The 21,503-nt window shown below is 41.0% G+C and overlaps 1 protein-coding gene across 5 annotated transcripts; it reads left to right on the forward strand.

The window, feature by feature from the left end:
- Positions 1-334: 334 nt before the first annotated feature.
- LOC105398317 (insulin-like growth factor-binding protein complex acid labile subunit) lies at positions 335-21,486 on the forward strand. 5 transcript variants are annotated; one of them, XM_048632614.1, is made up of 3 exons: positions 420-576; positions 13,316-13,359; positions 18,706-21,486. In XM_048632614.1, exon 3 carries the CDS (start codon positions 18,719-18,721, stop codon positions 21,179-21,181), a length of 2,463 nt encoding a protein of 820 aa, XP_048488571.1. In that variant the 5' UTR covers positions 420-576; positions 13,316-13,359; positions 18,706-18,718; the 3' UTR covers positions 21,182-21,486. The 5 variants fall into 5 exon arrangements, with proteins under 5 accessions (XP_037969009.2, XP_048488571.1, XP_048488579.1 ...); XM_048632622.1 differs by lacking the exon at positions 420-576 and adding an exon at positions 750-905; XM_038113081.2 differs by lacking the exon at positions 13,316-13,359 and having other exon boundaries at positions 335-576.
- Positions 21,487-21,503: the final 17 nt, after the last annotated feature.

Raw genomic sequence — 21,503 nt, forward strand, 5'->3', positions numbered from 1 at the left:
CGTTGTGCTGGTCGATATCAGAAGATTTTGGCGATTAAGTATATTTTTCCGGCGGAAATAATAAAGTTAGAGTTATATTGTAGATTGTAGAGCATTTTAAAGCTTTCTTACAGGACAATTCAAATTCTGGTACAAATTTCCCCTGACCAGTTTATTATTTAGTTAGCATCTTCTTAAATCCTGAAATTGGCTTGTCCTAAATAGCTAGAGTCAATGTAAACTTTTTGCATCATTTAAGACGAACAGCAAACACCAGACATGACATTGTTCCGAGGTCCGAGGCACACCGGTGATGTAGGTTGCTGCACCGCCAGGTGTGAAGAGGTGCTGATAGCTTGACAGCGGTCTCTTTCCAACACTCAGCATATGCCGCCGTGTAGAGCGAGAGCGTAGAGCCCTGCTGCCGTCATTGTACAAACAAGGCACAGCCTTCCGAGTCTCGGAGCAGTCGACGGGTCGGAACCAACCGGCGCCATTAGTCTCAACGAACCTGTACGAACGTGAACTGTGTCCGATTTTCGCTTGTTTATTTCAACCATCGATCGTGATAAAACATCCTATCTGCGCAGTGCAAAGGTAAGGAAGAATATTTTTAATGTTTGGAATATGTTGTGTGCGGCAAGAGTTTTGGAAACTTTATGGCGTGGACGAGCTTTCACACTTATTATGCAAAGAATTCACGGAGGGCAATGTGTGCATATGGGTGAGGTGAGGTGAGCCTGAGGCTCGCGCGCCGCTGCCTGCGCCCGCGCACTCATGTGATGGTTTCAGTTGACATCGTGCGTTCGTTCCGTGTGCTCAGTGATTAGTGCTCCGGTGTAGCGACAGTGTTTTGTTTTGTGGTGCGACAATTCACGCCTTGTGAAGGATAACAATAAGCTGCTTCTAACCACCCATTGTGCGAGGTACATCTATTGTCGGACTCGGTATCTCTACCTGCTCGAGCTAGTAGAGCCCGTTATCTTTCTCTAGAAACTCTTTGTAAACAAAAGAGGATCACGTGACCGTTTCTAGACGAGTTTTTGCTTAATATTTTCTTCCAAACTACTTTATTAATTACGATATTAACAAGAGGTCATTTATAAACTCAATTAATACGTTAACGAATTGGAAATAACTGAAAGTGTACCCATGACTCACGATCGAAACAACACTTTCATAACAAAATGAAAGCCTGTATCTGCCACTTCCTTCTTGAACTAATATCTATAAATACCTACTTTATTCGATTACTTACCTTCCTGTTATGTCCTTATGCATTACATTTGTTTGCTTAAGTTTATTTATGGATTTGCGATTGAAACTGCTTGCTCAGCCCAAGCAGTTTCAATCGCTCAATTTATGAAAATCTAAACACCGTTTACCGAATTTGTGATCCTCGGTTGCCTTGAATTTTGCAACTATCCTTATACTCATATCTTCTTTCTCTGGTGCCTCTTCAACTGTTTAAAGTCGGCGTTCGTCTCAGCGTACCTTTACTTTTTCTATCTAAATGAAATGAATGCCAAAATTATTCACATACCATCGCATACAGTCATACACATTAAAATACCAACCTGCTGCGTATCTACCTCGTTGTCCTAATTAATGACATTTCTTAGGGCATTGCCATCATTATTGGTAGAAAATGCTTGTAGCATTAAGTCCACCCTTTGTACACTTATTTTTATATTTGTGCAATAAAGGATTAAATAAATAAATAAATAAATAATTATCTTTTGCCATTATCTAACTAATCCGCCTAATTAAAATCTACATTGCAGCCGAACCGATCATGTCATAGGTAGGTCTAGTCAGGCGGCCTCAGGTAAATCTCTAAGTGCAAATACATGAAACGTGACCTGTAGGATGTACCTACTTACGTGTAGGTAATAAGGGGTATTCAGGTAGCTCAAAGAAATGAGTTTTAATTATCTACACGTTTTAATTACTTGTATAGAAACAAGGAGACAGGATTTTGTTTTTTATCGGATGTTGTAAACGCAGCAGATTTGATATGGGGAGATTGCTCCATAAAGCCACCATGAAGGTAATCCTTGCAAATTCTGGGTGATATAAATTTGAAAAACTTGAAATCATTTGATAAATAATTACTTATTGTTTTCTGCGGAGTTAAACCGTTTATTGTCAAAATGTCGTCATCTCACACGACGAATGACGACATGTTGTATCTACCTCACCGTAACCTTCAAACATTGAACGAGAAACATTTATTACTTTGAAGACGTATTTATATTTACTAAACACAATAGCTTTGTAAAATTCAACTGCAACATCAGCAAAATGAAAAGTTTTTGTCTCTTTTGTGGCCAAACTGAACCATTTGATAGAGCCTAAGTGAGGCATCTCCTGCAGATGGTGTTGTGATTTTTTATCGTTAAAATCCAAGATTAAATTAGATTGTGTGATCTACCTTGCTTATCCTTGATCAACATCAAGGTTATTATGATGTAGCATCTCGTCGACACTTTCAATTCAAAGGAAACCTAAGTTATTTATGAAAGTATTGTACATACTTTGTATAGCTACAATGAGATATGTTTATTTCATTATCGGTCCATGGTTAATTTTACAATAGCTACGCTGGAAGTTTAAGCTTCATGGAATATTTATTCTGCTGACAATTTAAAATCTACGCATCATAAAATGTGTCGAGTAGATCAAATGCACACTTACACTGCGTTTCTTTGTTAAAAATTCATAGTGATCTATCTCGACTCAAGCTTACCATTATTGAGTCAATTTCTCCTTCCTTCGGGTCAATCTAGAACGGAAATCCTGGATTTAAAGTTTATTGAAATCATATTTCTTTTAATCCAATTGCCACCGGAGACATGGCCGGACCGCGCAGTGGGCAGGTCTCCACCCACATTGTGCCCGTTTAGTTCACTCCTGAATGCACAATTCAATATCGGTCTTTTTTCATCTTTTGAACGGCAACCTTCCCCGCGTTCACTTCCTGAGGTATTCATTTCGTTGACAATGACATTGATGTGGTTTTCCTTTGTTCTGTCCGGTGCAATGAGGCCTCTCTGAATCACCAATACTTGCCCCATTTACTTTTGTATGTTGGCTTTGTAAATGATAGTTGACCAAAGCGCGACACGTGCTGATAAGCAGTCGCCACAGCACTGACAACGCATGCCGTAGTATGGCAGATGTAAAACATTAAGTGTTAGGAGTACCTAATGTTTTAACTAATGCTAGTGGTATTTCGGAATCGGAAGGCAATTTGGATTCGCTGTCGAAAAAAGCGTAACAATAAGGAGGTAACTGGAGTAATTCGTTGTTATTGCTCATTGATGCCAATCAGTTGCCATGCGCCCGCTCCGGTAGCACAAAAACTCGGCCGTCTGCTGTCGCAGCCGCCGCCGCTTGCAAAAACCCTGACATGTGATCGCGGTGACTGGCGAATGAACACAACCACCACTGGCTCGCATCAGTCGTATCAGCTCCTAAACCATTTACATAAAGGGCAGTATCGTTTGCCAATAAGCACACTGGGAAGAGGCATGCATCTGCGTAGCAAGCAGTAGAACCGATCAAGCGTGGACGGTTAAATATTACGTGGAATTACTTTTGTTACGTCTACAGTATTTATTATCGGATTTGATCTCATCCAGATTCGCATAATATGGTACCAGCAATAGTAACATCTGCTGTAACAGTTGCGTAACGTTCAGCGGGCACCTACCTATGTAAGTACCTCTCGGACTTATAGTATAATATAAACACTCACATCTTGTATTAATGTACTCCCTTGCGGGGTAGGCAGAGGTGCGTTGCTGCACCCACTTTTCGCCAGTGTTTATGTTAGTCCCTGTGTAATGCAATGGATTTACGGGCACATCCAAGACCCGACATATTTACAAGAATATAATATTATTTAGTTCAATGAATATCTACCCATCCTAAACTGACGACGTAAATCTGTGTCTGTTGTATACCTAGGTCCATATTAAAAAAAGTGTTCGATCTTCAATTGCTAACCTTCAACTTCCATACAAATCCGCGTAGACTTCAGTAGAGTCAGTAATCCGTGAATTCCATGATCAGTTTCGATTGTTGATGGTTTTTTTTTCCATCCATTGTGTTATTCAATGATCTCGAGAGCAAATTTCCAATGACGTAGGTAGACCAGGTATCTCTGTAAATCGGAACAGATCTTTGCAGCATTAAAATTCCGAGATTTTTAATACTTACTTACATGGAAAGTCTCGACTATTCTTACCATAAATTTTGCCTTTGCCTGACTTAATCTTCTATTCTATAGGTAGCAAATTCTTAAGATAATTTATTGATATGCTTATCTTTATGTTGAGCTGCCTTATTTATAAAAGTACTTACACTTATACTCACGGTGCAGCAGGCATTTATGCGGTTTATTTTGAATATTACAAATTCGTGGTGAGTTTTCATTATTATCATCGCATCTCAGCAACTGCGGTAAAAATTTAAATGATTGGACTTGGACAGTCTCGTTATAAACTGATGTTGATTAATTGGACCACATAAAAGATTTAATAACTGAAGCTTATAGGCCTTGGCAATTTTTCCAATGCAAGAGGTAAAATAGTAATTTTCAAAATTGATAAGGTATTCCCCAAGACCTTACGCCGTGCCTACTTTATAATTGCCAGCTATATTACTACCTGACTTATATCATGCAATGGTGCATTTTCCTTGTAACCTAAATACTTATCGTTATATTCATATTATATGACGAGGTAAAAAACCATAATGAAATTTAATTTTACCTTCTTTTGCGGCTAAAACTGATATTGCATTGTTTACGTAATTAGTCTTCAAATCATGACCATGAGTCACACCAAGTCATACTCGGTATGAGGTAGGTAGGTACCTTATTAGGTTCATTTACTAAGAATCAAGAGAAATGAGACTGCTTGGTTACTTGACTAAAGGAATGCGCTGGGAATATGGAACTGAAACAAAGAGAAAATATTCATGTCCTTACAGAGTGCAATGAAATGAAATTTAACAAAGACTACGAATGAACACGCCTCAGATTTATCCGATGCCTTCTTATCTAAGGCATGCTCTGATCAAACAACACCCAGTCTAGAAAAACAAGATCTTTGACAACGAAACTAGGTAGGTATTCCAGATAAGGATTCCAGCGCCTGTGTACACAATGCTTAATTAAGAGCAAAGTATGTCCATGACCCCTAATAGGTTTCGGAAGCCTGATTTCTTTGATGTCTTTATGAAAATGTAAAAGCAAAAAGAGAGGAGTATTTTTTGCTTTTATTTCTGGAATAGAATAGAATTTGAAAAGTTATCTAATCTTGGCTATTATAGTTAGGTATTTGGTAGTGACGCAAGTTCTCAAGGAAACTGTAATAGCCCTCTGACCAGCCATACTTCACTCTTCTGTTACAAGAACTTCAGCGAAACCCCAATCAACAATTAAGTAAGAAACATTGACAAAGTTGAACTCCCCCGTCGCGTCGACGACTCAATGTATCGGCATAGGTTTGGAAGCTGTAAGCTTCAGGTCGCATTTCATATTTGCAGTTTTCCTAGTTGCACTCATCAAAATAAGCTAAGTTGGCTGAAAATACTACATTTTTTTCATTATTTATAGAAAAGACAATGACCAAATCTGATCCGCTTTGCAGCCACTATTCAAACCTATTTTTATTAAAGGTTTTAAAATTAAAAAAATCTAAACCACTTCAAAAAATAAAACTTAGTTTGAGGAAACATCTAGTTCTCCCATGCTTCATTCATAATTAATAAAGTTTACACCAGGATATACTGTAGGTCATGGGCTATCATCAGTATTATGTTTCCTCAGTGGCTGCTCTGGCGGGTCATGGCCCCATAGAGATTTAGCCATTCTCCTTTGTACTATCTCCCATTTATTACCTATATCTTGTTGTGTCAGAAAGCTAGCCTAATTTTATTCTATAGGCTATAAATGTGGCTTTTCATACCCAATATTCTCGAATCGTGTGCTAAGACTTTGTATGTTAGCGTAAGCACATGTATGTAAATGTAAAAGCTGCTATCGCGTCCCATCACGAGAACTTTCTCGTTCTTTCATGAAGCGTTGGATTTCACATCAGTAGTCAGTAGTCAGTAGTCAGTAGTCAGTATTCTTATTTCAAAAAACTATTAGTAATTTCGTTACGGTCTTTTTGAGTACGAGTAATGCTGATTTGTTTGACCATCACTTTATTGTCACAAAAAATTACCATGTTTTCCTAATGCTTATTTATGTTAGGTACTTATCGCTTTGGCTTGCCAAGGATTTACTTAATCCTAGTAACAACAACTACATATATAGGTAAGTACACGTAATAGTAAGTTTCACCTTTTTTTTAACGATTTTTACTTATATAAATATCAATACGTATTTAATAAATTACTATCTACTCATCGTACCTAAGTTCTTTGTTCGAAACTATTGCACCAAGTTTCCCGTTCTCTTGCCACAAGCAGATGCACCGTACTGAATGAAAGAGCCCTTTCGTAAGCGGTTCCCACTTGATACTCTGGGCCTTTTCGATTCGGTCAGGTACCTTTAGAAAAGTTTTTCTTTCGGTGTAGATGTGTCAGTAACCATTAATAATGTAAACATTAAGTAAGCGTTGGAGGCCACAAACATTTACACCTCGGCAGCGGTCGCGCCCGTGGAGCATTCCAATTGATACACATTGTATTTTTTCTTATTGGACGTGGGTTGAAATTGAGTTATTTCGCGTGATGATGAAGCTACTGTGACTGTGACTGACAGGTCGATTAAGAATGAGATCTGTGGCCTTCGGTGTAATGAAGTCTTCCATTAAAATTACCATTTGAACTAACCGCCACCGCTCCCATTACCTATACCAGGCTACTGATTGCCAATTTGCGAAGCTGCAACTATACTCGTACTGTGCCTAGGTCTAGAATTGGTGTGATATGAACTTGAATTGGCTTGAAGTGCCTCACTACTTAGTTTTGCGTGTGTTTAATTAGCATAGTCTCGTTCATTTATTTATAGTGACGATCTAACGACGGCGACGGTAGGATCTACCTACCTGTATACGTAGAGTTGGAGTATGTAAAGTGTGTTATGGACACATAACTAGTAAGTAGTCAGTCGGCAAGTTCAACTGACGCTTTCTAAAAATAGAAAAATAATGAATCTGTACCTCATCTGGGTCGAATTCTTCTTAACATTTACGTATCGATGACAAACGCTATAGTAAGAGCTGGACTAGCGTTGGTAATCGTGGAAAAAAATATTCAGTCAGACTAGTTCTCATAAATTTTAAAAACTGTCTGTGCTTGATGGTACCTGAAAATATCTGGTGTAATGAAAAAGATAGCCGAGCACCAAACCACTACTTCAGAGTAATATGACTATGAGTCAGACTAAAGGCTCGTATTACTTCTTCCGCGTCGGATAGCAACGGTGCGCCTCGAAAGGTTATACTATACGATACCATACTAAGCATCGACAGAGTCCAAGCAAAGGCGGGTCTCTTAGATAAGAGCCGAGAATAACGGGACCCGTTGAAACATTCTCAATGGACTCTCAGGCCGAGGTCTACGTGTTACACTGCGCACTGGTTCGACTTCACTTGTTTTGATCGTTTTGTTTTTTAACACGTCCCTTATTAAAGGCATTTATAAATGTTTATCTTCACAACTGATCCTATTACAATTAATTAAAGTAAAAAAAACTCACAAATTTGAAGCGAGCCGCCATCAAAATCCCAAGGCTGATATTAAATCATTGAATCAGTCAAGACTCAAGAGCCAAGATTGAATCACAATCGAAGGAAATATTTTATTCAAGTCATGCAGCTTACAGATTTATAGTCTGACTTTGGGAGCCAAATTGTCAGCTGTGTTAAGGAGTTTTGTTTTTGGCGCTTCTATTGATTTATCTAACGTCCTCATCATAAATTAAGTGAATTAATAGCGATGTCTTAAGGCTACCATTTAAGACCTTAACATAATATGTAAGTAGTTGTTGAATTGCGGTACTAGACAATATATTGCTCATACCTCATAATATAGGTTGTACCTAAACGATATGTAATAAGTATGAGATTATGGAGTGAGTAGTTGTGTCACGTCACGTCAGCAACGCCTTCAGCGGTCCGAAGACCAGTTGGTAGACGTGTCGACCTTCACACTACAATAAGCACTTTTCGCACTTTTTATAGGTAGTCGATTATGTATGCAAAAAGTTTATGATTACATAAACCATATAGGTAAAAGTACTTACCTACTTTATTTATATTAGGTCGATATCATAATTTAGCCCACAAATCTTTGATGGACTTGGATAGGCAGAATCATGCCAAACATTATTTATGAATTCATTATAACATTCAAATTATTTCGGTACGATATAAGCTTGCTATGTGTTACTAAATCTCACGAGGTTTGTCTATAAGTACTTACGTATTTCCTAATCGTCAGTAAACACGATTTATTGTTAATTATTTACTTATTACGAAAGACATTGTTCTAATATTGATACACCTGTTTTCTCACTTGTGTGTGGACGCATCGAGACGTACCTACGGTGCGGCTTTCTGTTCCCATAGCAGATAGGTACTATATAAGTATCTAAATTGTTCTTTAACGGGTATGTAGTAATTTTATTGAAATGGTAAACGTGGTATGAAAATATTAAGGTAAATAGGTATTATATATAGCGTTTGATTAAAAGCATTTTATTTTTAAATAGTTAAGTAATTTAACCTTCTCGCGTCAGCATCTCACAATAATTTAGTAGGTAGGTAGATTATTTTAAAAACGCCTTTAGAGCCCAGCCAATAACGCCAAACTTTTCATGACATTATTACACGTCCCATTTTCCCTTTTATGATTATACTATATTTAGACCGTCAGTCCCAATTTCAAACAATGACGGTTCGGCATGAAGCCTTGGCATTTACGCTGGGACACTTCGCCGCGCTTTCCATGGGGGCTGTAAAGTCCAAATCGAAGGATGTAAAGGTAAAAGTAGATTACATCATCTCTGAAATAAGGTTACTCAATCAGGCCATGTTCTAGATTCGTTAAATTTTATTTATGTCTGTTCTGGAGCATAATGAGAAGGGTCAGATTACATGGAAAATCATTCCAATTTATGACGGAATTTTCCACCCTGTTTTTCATTTTCAATTTGAACTCACCTGTTTTGTTTTTCCGACGTTGTTGTCTTACCGACGACACGAAATTCATATATTTTTACTGCACTTTATTCATTTCTGATAGTGTTGCGTTAGATAGTTAGGTAAGTACGTAAATAAAATAACGATGACGTAATTTAGAGGGTCTCCCACCTTTTGTAATTGACAATTCATTTGCTCGTTCGCGTAATCATTGTCATACTTGTTTCAACTTATGAATTCTAAATAAAGCGGTGATGACTTCTGTAGCAATAGCACTGCGCTATTGTAAACAGCCTCCGTGTCCTTTGCATTACCTGTATCACTTTACTATTACTTCAATGTAAAATGTTTACTTTTTAACCAGCCAAAACTTGGAGGTTCTACATTTCACCACGTCTATCAAGTGGGTTGCATGGTGTTTAACCTACTTTTTTCGTAATTAAATAATCATGAATTCAAAAATGATAAGCTGCTTATAAAAGCTTTTCGTTTTTAGCATAGACTGGTATTAGCAATTAGTTGGTCACGAAGTGGCGACTTTCCTACCACGATCTAGTAGATGATTTCATGTAGGTACTTAAGTAATTTGTATGCGTGTCCCGTGATAGATTAACTTCGAAAAATTATTGATTTAATCCATTTCATATAAATTAGTTCAGAATAGACACCGTCATCTAATCCTTTAGTCCTAGCGGGCGTCCTTATCGCGTTTGGTAAAAGCCAAGATCTCGCCTGATTGACGGGAAAACTTTTTAATGGGAAGCGAAGCGCGCGGGAACAGCTAGTACAAAATAACAGAGATAAAATCCAAGACTGAAGAATGGAATCATTATTATCAACTAGCTGTTCCCGCGCGCTTCGCTTCGCCTTAACACATTGATGGACACTAGATTAACGGTGAAACTCATAAAAACGCACAACATTTTTGTATGGGAGTTGAGTGATGATTTGCTGGTGCACATGCCGGCACACTGCCTAGGCGCAGTAAAGAAAACACGACGTCGGTGACCGTTGTGTGCGTATGAGTTCACACTTTTTTCTGTATGAAAACTTTTTTCTGTGTGAAAAAAAGGTACTCTGGGTGCACATATAACTTTGAAATCCTTCCAAATAAAGCACAACAAGATGGTCTTCATACAAACTCTAGGTAAAACAGGACTGCATTGACCGTTGTTGAAATAATTAGAAAAAGAGCGGGGACTGCATTCGACGTTGTGATTTTTTTCTGAAAGTGTGGAGGACGTCAAATGCAGTAAGTGTCCGTCAGTGGGAAAGTTTTCCCGTGGGAATTCCGGGATAAAAAAGTAGCCTATGTTCTTTCCCAGGGTCTAGACCGTATGTATACCAAATTTCATTCAAATCCGTTCAGTAGTTTTGGCGTGAAAGAGTAACAGACAGACAGACACAGTTACTTTCGCATTTATAATATTAGTTAGGATTAGGATAAGAAGTTATATAAGTATTACATTTTGTAATGACAATCCTGAAAAAACGCATGTGAATATCTATTCAGATATAGTTACTTACTTAGATCTCTATTGTATACTGTCTTTAATACCCGAAGCAACCACAAAGCATTCCCAGATGCCATCTAGACCCGTGCTATCGTCAGTAAAATAGGTACTTAAATTACAGAGACTCGTCACTAAACAGGTTAGTCCAGTCGCAGCCTCCTTGCAGATGTTGAGTGTGCAGCCAGGTGTCCATGCCACCAGCACCAATGAGGTTTTTGCCACCAAACAAACTATTTAGTTTTTTTCCATGTTTTATTATGTGCCAGCAATAATTAATCAGGTTTGCTACAAAGTTTGTCTCCCTCATATAGCTACTGAGAATGATATTTAAATACCACCCGTAGCTGGCTTCCATATCTACTCTTGTGCTAATCGTAACAAGACCTGTTACATTATCAAAAGAGGCCACAGTAAAGAATTAACTTTATCACATAGGTGGTTACTTAGGGACCATAACAAATACGTAATGGTGTTCTTATCGCTCTCCAGTCTCAATACCGAGCTCATGTTTAATTTAACTCATTTGTGCATGCAGAATCGACATGTTGTTTCCTAAGTCCTTAATTTAAAATCCCGAAAAAGTTTTAATTCATTATTTTGTGTTTCAATCAGGTTATTGTTAACTAGGTACTACTACATACTATAGTTTTTAGTAATGTATACGTTTCTCTAATTCGGTGAACCGATTAAGATAACCTGTAATTCGATTCGCCCGTCATTTGTTATAATTTGTGCAAATTACATAAGCATTCATCATCTGTCGAAAGCAGGTGATTTGGGTACGATACGACTTCAATGTGTCACCCAACACCCGATACGGACTGCCAAAGTCTCGTAGTTTATTTATTGTCACTACTTACCAGTAAATAAATTTTTAAACAGGACGGCAATGATATATGTCAATTCAGGACGGTATTTTAGTTTGCCGAAAGCATTACTTAGGTAAGTACTTGTTTTTTAGCAATCCCATAATGAAATTTTAAATTTATTACGACGTTGGTAGGCGACATTTTAATCAAATCAAACAAGCGAGTGCTTATCAACATTGGTGAATAGATAGACCAAGGGAAAGGCTAAAGGAATGAATCATGAATGGTAGGGTACTTATAGCCAGCACTATATTATTATGTGTTCCGAGTTAATCAAATACAATCCGAGTCAATCCTGAACAATCCACCAATGTCCTGAACAATACTTAGTAGAAACCACGTAAATCTAGATTTAAAATAATTATGAGCGTGAGCCCAACCACCAAATAGAAAATTCAAAGTTAGAATCTATGTCATCAAACCAAACATGAATCTAGATTTACTACCAGACCATACCGTGGAGTGGCTCGCCCATATGCGAGTAGTTTCAATAGACGATGACTACATGTTGTGATTATTATTCTAAATAGCTGCGGAAACAGTTTTACGATCTGCTTAGTATTCAAGGAGAAGAAGCAATCAATAAGTTGATGTATTATACAGTTGTCTCGGTCCGAATTTGTTGGCGCCAACAATTAAATCTTGCTCTTGCTTCTACATAATTATTCCTATACCTTCGTCAGTGAGAGGGCAGAGAGGACGCGTTACGTAGAGGGCATAACTTAACCAAGAACCACATAAAAGCAAACAAAAACCCATAATAATATAATTAATATCACTTGTGAATAGCTGAACAGATTTAGGTTTATGTAGGGTTGTAGGGTCAGTGCGTCAGTTGGGGGCACTTCGTCAAATTCTAAACTTTCGTTCTAGAAGTTCTACTATTCGTGATCCGAATTTATACCAAGATTTTATTATCCAAATATATGAAATATTTACAACAACCACTTTGTTTGTTTGTATTCAGCGCTGTAAACTTTCGCCAGGTTGTTTAGTTTCTATCAAAAAATGTAACTGCAACGACTGTTGCTGCATTTCTGTTTGATTGCAGCTATAAATGTTCAATATTAACATATTTAAATTTTATTTGAGAATAACCAATGATATGGATAAACACATTATTCACTAATTACTTACACTGAAACCTTTAAACCGAACTAAATCAAAGAGTGTCATTTGACCGCGCAGGATCGCGATATTCGCGATTAGTATTGGTACCAGGAACCAGTCTAGCCTAGTGCTATGCTAGTCTACTTAGGTACCTACAATCATAAAGCTGTTTGACTGCACTGTCCCCCCCGCTCCCACCCCCGCCCCCGCCGACACGCCCACGACTCGTGCAATTCCTCGTATGATGAATGAAACGCATTTGCCGATTTCTCGCTTTGAGTGAGCGATTGAATGTCGGTGTAGAGATTAAAGTTTCTATCGGTATTTATGGATATATTGAGTGCAACTTTGTTAATGCCGTTTTGATAACTTGTTGGCAACACAGTATAGTATAATGCACTTTTGTATAAGGACTAAGTTCTTTTTCTTATAGACTTAAGTGCATCTAGGTGATCTGAGCTTCAGTTACAAACCATGCCTATTTCAATCGATAAAGCGATAGTCTATGAGTATGATGTCTGTATACTATATTAATATACAAACCAGACTTTCGATTGCTAACATTTGCAAGTAGGTCAACGACCCGACCATCTGTTGCATTGAGTTTTCAATACCTAAGCCGATGCTCTTTTGTTATTGATTGAAACAGTTTTATTTAAATGCTTTTTTGTTGTTGCAGTTCCAAATTTTCCTGCTGGTGATTGGCTGAACCAAATTATAGAGGTGTGTATGCTTGTACTTTATCTTAGTACTTAAGTATATATAAAAAAAATGTAAAAATATGGCTTATTCGTAAACCAAATGATTAATGGTTAAAGATACAGCATTCATTATCTTGCTTTTATGACCTTAATGAAGAAAATCACTCATGAAACACACATGTTATAAAAGGTAGCTACTTCTATAACATTACTTTGCATATTTCAGGTAGTTAGTTAAGTATGAATAAAGATTAAAAAAAAATACGATTTGCCTTTTGCAAATCTGATCTAAGTATACGAGTTTTGGGATTTACGACTAATAATGATTATTTCCTACTAAATTAGAAAAAAATACTTAGACAAATCTCTTTTACAATAAATCTGCCCCGGCCGGGTATGGGGCACACCACCCTACAGCTCCAACCGCTCGCTGCACCACCGTTATCCTGTATTGCTTAGAGCTTAAGTACTAGGTAAACATATCATTTTCCAAATGATTTTATTAGAAACTGTTCCAAATATTTAGTTTTCAACACAGTAGTGTAAATATTTCAAATTGAAATCCGACTCGCATTTTTGCACGTCTCGTCCAATGAGGGGCCGCGACCAATTGCATTTCCTATCCAAGGCATTGTAGCTGCTGTATTGTATGCAAAGTACCTAAATCGTTCATCTAACTGCAGTAGTTATACTGGTCATACTCTTTGTGAGTGCCCCGCCGACCGGAATAAACTAATTGGCTCCATTTTCAATTGATTTTCAAGAGACGTAGGTGAACATAGTTAAATTAGTTAACAGTTGTGTAACCGTTAAGGACATTAGGTAAAAGTTCCAAGCTTTACAGATTGTGCATTACAACAGGCGGCTCTACACCAACAAGATTTTTGATCTTTATCACCAGACACAAGGTTTTTGCCTGCCTCCCAACGACAATGCCAAATAAGTTTACCGAAACCACATGGTCATTCATGTTTCGGACTTATGAGCCACCTGTTGCATCTTGCGGGATTCATGTGAGTCATATTATACCATACCGCATGGGCCCTCCGGATTGGAAAACAGGCTATCTCTATCTTTACAGACAAATCAACTACTATCTTTGAATTCGGATGGGATAGATTTATTTAATTTAGTGTTTTGTTTTCTCTCTATAAAATTCTAAACGTTTCAATAACACTAGGTAAACACTATTTTGGGCAGTCGGTTTTCGTTGCCCTGAAACTTAGAATTCATCCTACATGCCGAATGCTGAAGCAAACCGTACAATGTATCGAGCAGTAAAGTGTGCAAGTAAATGGTGATGGAGTTGAGCGCTGACTCTATCGTATCGTACACACCCCGCTTTATTGTGGTTTATTATAATTATATGGAGCGTTGGCACTTAGAGCACCTATCTAATCTACCTTATCTTATCACAGCTCGCATCGCTCGCGCGGCTGTTCTCTTAATACATGCCTATATGGATACACTATAAGCTATTAGGTACCTGCGAACATTTAGAATACATAGAGAATAAAAAACACAACTCTATTACATATGTGTCTCGTTATGTAGACACGATAGCTTTTTATTTCCGTCCGCGATACGACTTAACTTTGTAATTAATCGGTAATTGTTATAATAGTTATCGGTTGAATAGCAAGACCAGTAGAATTTATAAATCTTGCATAGTGCTGCTTAGTTTACCTGCAGACTTAAATAACTTATGACTGGTTTATCCTCGTATAGACGCACACACACACGTGAAAAGACTTGAGAAAAGTTAAATTACCAGTCTTTGAGCTGTGAGTGACACATAGCTACAGGCGAAAACAAACAACATACCTTCATGTATTGGCGTCTGTGTACACAGCACCTAATTATCTTGATACGGCCGTGATACGCCAGTCCGGATCCTTCGTTTGTTGACTGACTCTAGTGAGCCGATCGGCGCCAACAACAGACGTGTTATTCAGCTGTTTTACAGCAACGTATCGCCTGAAAAACCCGAATAAATACCAGAGCATGAAAATATAATGCATGATAGTGAATAATATTACTGTGGGGAATTTTGTTACTGTATCTAATATCATAGTGCTGTTACATACATATTAGTGCCACTGCGAGTGTAGTTTTTTTTTGTCCGGACTGAAACCTGAATAATTATAAGGTAAGATAGATACTTAGTTTGTGGAGTATTATGAAGGCTTTGCACTTTGGCGAGGAATTAAATAGTTTAGATTTAGATGATTAGGTTCTTTTACGGATGGGTGATATGGGTATGGGTACCTATACGTTTTAATAAAGGTAGGTAGATTTACCTACCTGTTTCATGGATTAATGTTTCTCTGTTGAATAGCAATTTTGTTGATGTTAGCGTGGCGCGATAAACATTTGTTTAATGAATCTTTTGTTTCTGTAGTTCTCATAATCCAACTAATAAACAACATGATAATATATCTAGGTATTCTGTGGGGACATAACGTGTTAATAGCTTGCTTATCTTATCAGTGTACCTATCTATGATGAAGATAACTCTGTATACTCTCTAACTCTAGAGTCTAGAGGCCTTCCTATTAATTAGTTTTGGTTTTTTCTATTAGGTACTTTTGTTCCTCAAACCAAGACGATGGGTTATTATTATTAGTCCCAGGATGTTTTTGTTTCATACATGATACACTATAGTTATAGTAGGTATACGTTATGTTTCTGCATCAATATATATTTTCCATCTTGTACATTATATCTACATAGCTGTTAGATAAGTATCACAGTAGCCAATTTAACATAATGTTAATAACCTGAGTGAATTAGTCTTGAAAAAACATTAGCTACAAAGTTATACTTATACCATGTACAACGTACAACTAGGTAGAAGATGTGCCTGCAGATGAAGATTAAAGGAAGAGATAACAATACAGACGTGTCATGTCTCGAGTTAACCGTTTAAACTGGCTTTTATTAGATAATTAGGAAATACATGTTAGATGACTTAACTAACAACTTTTTGTACTTATGCATATTCATTTAAAAAACGACTCGATTCAGTGACTAGTAGACATTACCTAGACACTCATACTTTTTTGGAATTACTAAATTATTTTGTCTTAAAAATTTCTGGGCGACAAGTTGACAGGTGTGAGAAGTTTCTTAAAGTCGTTTACAATACCGTTTACAGAAACTGTTTTATACTTGCTACTTTCTATGTTTGTTTGTACATATTCATCAGTCGTTACATAATGTTAGTGTTTTATCGACAAGAAATCATGTAGGTACCTACGGACGTAGGTTATTTGTACTTTCATCTCGATCATTTCAAGTTATTTTATCTCATTCTTACGGATAATACTATTGATCAATGTCTATTTAAATATACGTGACTTTTTTCACTACTTCATTGTTATCGATAACTAGTTTACAGTGAAAACACCTGCAGGTGACCTAACGACTAAATAGATTAACGTTTTATGTATAAGTGTTCTTTCTTACACAGGAAAATCAAAGTTACACAGGGATATAGGTAGGTCGGGGTCTCGGTGAGAAACACTAGAGCTGACTGTAGTTTGTTACTGAGGCTGAGCCAGTTAGAAATGGAAATTAATAGCGTTACTAGCGTCACTCGCTGACTGGTCAGACCCCTATCGCGAACTTGTTTTGATAACGATTTTCGGATTGAAATTGTATTGAATTTGACAATAATTACTTCGTAAATGTTACTTCCTTTTGACTTCGCCATAACCCCACGGCAACAGTTGCGATGATAACAAAGCAAATACATAGGTAGTGCTTTGTGGCGATGACACTCACAATCGCCCAAAACCACCTACATCACTTAACATAATAATTCAGGTACTCGGTTTTTTAATTCTTAGAATTTTCGACGACAGCTCATATAAAGATAAATAGGTAATGTTGGCATTATCGAGAGTGTGCGCCGAGTTCTGACAATAATGATTATCGAGCAATGGCGTCGCCAAGAGGAAAATTTGCAATGAAAATGTGCGTCGCGCCGTAAACTCGTAACCATGACTTGTGTCACTTGCACATCTAGGAGGTGGATTCTTCTAAACCCACTAAGGGCGAATTCGTCCAAACATCACCTTACACGAGAATAACTATACCAGAATAAAATTTATACGCGAGTAAATATCTGGGATAAGTACATTTGCATTCTACCAAGTTATACCATGATTAATTGAATGAACGAGGAACAAAACTGTAATGCAACTAAAATAAAAATAGCTGCGTTTCAAAGCATGCAATAGAAATGACATGCCAACTTAGTTTGAATGGATTATAATAGTATGAAATTGTTTATGTTTTAATATTTTATTCGCTGTTGTTATTTTGAGAATTTGCCTATTAACTTACTTTTGTTTATGTTTTGACAGATGTGCTTATATGTCATTATGACGGTTTTCTAATCAGCTGATGTGCCGCCGCCATTACAAAATTACTCTCGGATAAGCTCGTTACACGGTCAATTTTGGCGGTATAACATTTTATTCTTGGGATAAGCTACTTATCTTGGTTTCGGGTTTGGTAGAATGCAAAATCGGCTTACTCGCGAGTAACTGCTAGTTTACTCGTGAGTAAAAAGTTACTCGACGTTGGTCGAATCCACCCTAAAACGAATATAGATTAAAGTTAGGTAAAGGGCAAAACAAAGTGCGTAGGGTACCTACTTAATTATCTTGCGTAGTTATACTGGAAACCAGATATTTATGAAACATTGGAAACAGACCACAGCCCGATCAATCACAATCGATAACGCTCCGTCAATAAACAAAGGAGCAGCTGTTTGCAATTCAAATAAATGACAGCCATTAGTCGAATGCGACAATGTTTACTGGAATCTGCACTATTTTTGGCTAAACAATTAAAACTTGCAGATGCAAGCTGCAAAACGGAAACACATAGGTTAATAGGCTAACATTGGCATTCAATTAAACGATAAGGTACAAGGCAAAGCGGTCACCTCTTTAAAATGTAGCCTAGTTTCCACGCAGCAAACTTTACTATGTTTGTAAGCTTCCGAAAATACTCAGACTATTTGGTTTATAATGAAAACAAGAAATTCTGTTTTCCGTTTTCTATTGTAACAACAAAACGGTTACCTATTGTTAGCTCATATGACGTCGTTCTGATCGGTAAAAAATACCACACCTACTATATTGTTTTGGCAACATGACGACTTTATTCCTTCTAGAAGGCTTTAAAGATGTATGGCGTCAAATTAAATCCCGTATTTGGTCAAGAACATTATTCGTTTATAAATTATAAACACCAACTGTTAAACGTTGTTTGTCCTCCACTGCCCTCTACAATAAAGGCCTCCGTTAGGCATACAATACCCCGAAGTAACAACATGTTTTCTAATTCTTTTCAGAGTTCGTCTCGCCATGACGTGGCTATGTGGGGGGGCGGTGGTGCTGCTGGCCGTGGCGGCGCTGGCCGCGGCCGGCACCGCCGCGCCGGAGCTGTATGACGACTACGCGGAGCGCGAGCAGGTGCTGTTCAGCGAGGACAAGGCGTGCCCGCGCGACTGCATCTGCACCGTCTCGCAGGGGTACCGCATCGCCAAGTGCAGCCGCCTCGAGGTCGGCGTGCAGAAGTTCGGCGATGACATCACCGACCTGGTGGTCGAGAACGCGCGCTTCCCCATCGACCTCGACGACCTCATCTTCTACAAGCTCGGCCTGCACCAGGCGGCCACCGTGAAGATCGTGAACAGCACCGTGCGCTCCGTGAGCCCCACCGCCTTCCTCGGCCTGCACGAGCTGTACGCCGTGAACCTCAGCAACAACCGCCTGCGCGCGCTGCACCCGGAGACCTTCGCCGCCAACAAGAAGCTGCTGCTGCTCACGCTGGCCGGCAACCCGCTCAAGTTCCCCGCGCCCGGCAGCCGCGACTACTTCCTGAACGCGAGCTCCGTGCAGGAGCTGGACGTGTCGTACTGCAACATGCAGCAGCTCACGCCGCACGCGCTGCAGCAGCTGCGCGGCCTCATGTACCTGAACCTGGCGGGCAACGCGCTGGCCGAGCTGCACGCCGACACGTTCCGCCGCCTGCTGGACCTGGAGGAGCTGGACCTCAGCGACAACGCGCTGGCCGCGCTGCCCGACGACGTGTTCCGCGACAACACGGAGCTGGCCACGCTGCACGTGCAGCGCAACCCCATCGACACCGTGTACGGGCTGCAGGCCGCCGACCTGCTCACGCTCAACGCCGGCCAGACGCACATCCGCTTCGTGGGGCCCTCCATGTTCAACGGCATGACCTACATCGCCAACCTCAACCTGAGCGGCAACAGCATCGAGAAGATCCACAACCAGGCGTTCCACAAGCTGGTGGAGCTCAACTACCTGGACCTGTCCTACAACGACCTGGACTTTGTGTCGAGCATCCTCATCAAGGAGAACATGGAGCTGGACATCTTCAAGATCTCGCACAACCCGCGGCTGCGGCGCCTGCCCGAGCGCGGCTTCGAGTGCATGGCGGAGCAGTTCAACATCTACCTGTTCGACGCGTCGCACTGCGGGCTGGACGCGCTGCCCGAGGACTCGCTCAGCACCTTCACGGCGCTGTCGCAGCTCAACCTGGCCGGCAACCGCCTGGCCGCGCTGCCGCCGCGCGTGTTCGCGCGCTGCCCCAAGCTCGTGGAGCTCAACCTGGCCGACAACCGCCTCGAGACGCTCGACCCGCACCTGTTTGACAACAACAAGGAGCTGGGCAAGCTCACGCTGCGCGGCAACCCGCTGCGCGCGCTGTCGGCCGCGCTGCTGGGCGCCGCGCCCGCGCTGGCGTGGCTAGACGCGAGCCGCACGGCGCTGACCGCGCTGTGGGAGGACAAGCCGCGCGCCGGCAAGTTCCTCGCCAACCTCAGTTACCTGAACGTGTCGGAGTGCCGGCTGACGGCGCTGCGCGTGCGCGACGTGGCGGGGCTGGCGCGCCTGCGCACGCTGGACGCCGCGCGCAACCCGCTCGCCTGCAGCCAGGACTTCGAGGCGCTCATGGGCTGGCTGAGCGCGCACGGCGTGTCGCCGGCCGCCGCGCCCGCGCTCAGCAGCCTGGCGCAGGCGGCCGAGCAGCCCGCGCCCGCCGCGCAGTGGCAGCAGCTCACGCGCGACGTGTGCGGCGCCGCGCCCCCCGCGCCCGCGCCCACCACCGCCTCCCCCGCCGCCGCCGCCGCCGTGTCCGACGAGGAGATCTGGGAGAGGATCGACGAGGACGCGCTCGGTAACTTCGACCTGAAGGACACGCTGGACGACGGCAAGCTGGCCGCCGCGCCCGCCAACACCACCGACCCGCAGGCGCTCGACGACGACGACGCAGACGACGATGACGACGACGACGACGCAGACGACGACGCGGACGATGACGACGATGACGACGACGACGACGACTACGAGGCGGGCGAGGACTACAGCGACGACGACGACGACGTCGACCTGAAGGTGAAGCTCGTGGAGAAGCCCAAGCAGAAGGCGAGCAAGAGCAAGCAGGCGGCGGCGGCGGCGGGCGAGGTGGTGAGCCTGCAGGTGCGCCTCGTGGACCGCAACGCGAGCCGCCTCGAGTACACGGTGCTGGAGACAGTGGAGGCGCGCGGCGGCGGCGCGGCGTGGGCGCTGGGCGCGGCGGCGGCGCTGCTGCTGCTGCTGGGCGCGCTGGGCGGGCTGCTGGCCGCGCGCCGCCGCCCGCAGCAGCGCTACAACAGCGCGCTGGCGGCCGCGCTGCAGCGCTCGCGCAAGGACTGCGGGCTGGTGTACCGGCCGCTGAGCGAGGAGCTGCCCCCCCGCGCGCCGCACCAACGCCCGCTCATCGTCAGCGCCGACTACGCGCCCGGCGCCGCCGAGGCCGTCTGAGCACACGCCACGCCCACACTCGTACAATAAGCAGCCAGCGCTAGTCACATTATTATGCAGACAAATTTTAACGTCGTCTATTATTATTAGTGCCTTAACCACGATCCCGCGAACAATCAACTCTCAATCTCTAGCGCTTCTCTTGATTTTATTTTTTTCAAAAGAGAAATGAAACAAAACTTTAAGTCAAGATTTTTACAATAAATTAATTTAAGATATACATATTATTATTATTATATATTTTACAAATTAGTTGATAGGTCTATTTTATGTACTTAAAAATAATAAAAATTAAATACTAACGATTGTTGTTTATCAATTG

Source organism: Plutella xylostella, chromosome 5 (genome assembly GCF_932276165.1).
Source record: "Plutella xylostella chromosome 5, ilPluXylo3.1, whole genome shotgun sequence".
In the NCBI taxonomy this organism is placed as follows: Eukaryota; Metazoa; Arthropoda; class Insecta; order Lepidoptera; family Plutellidae; genus Plutella; species Plutella xylostella.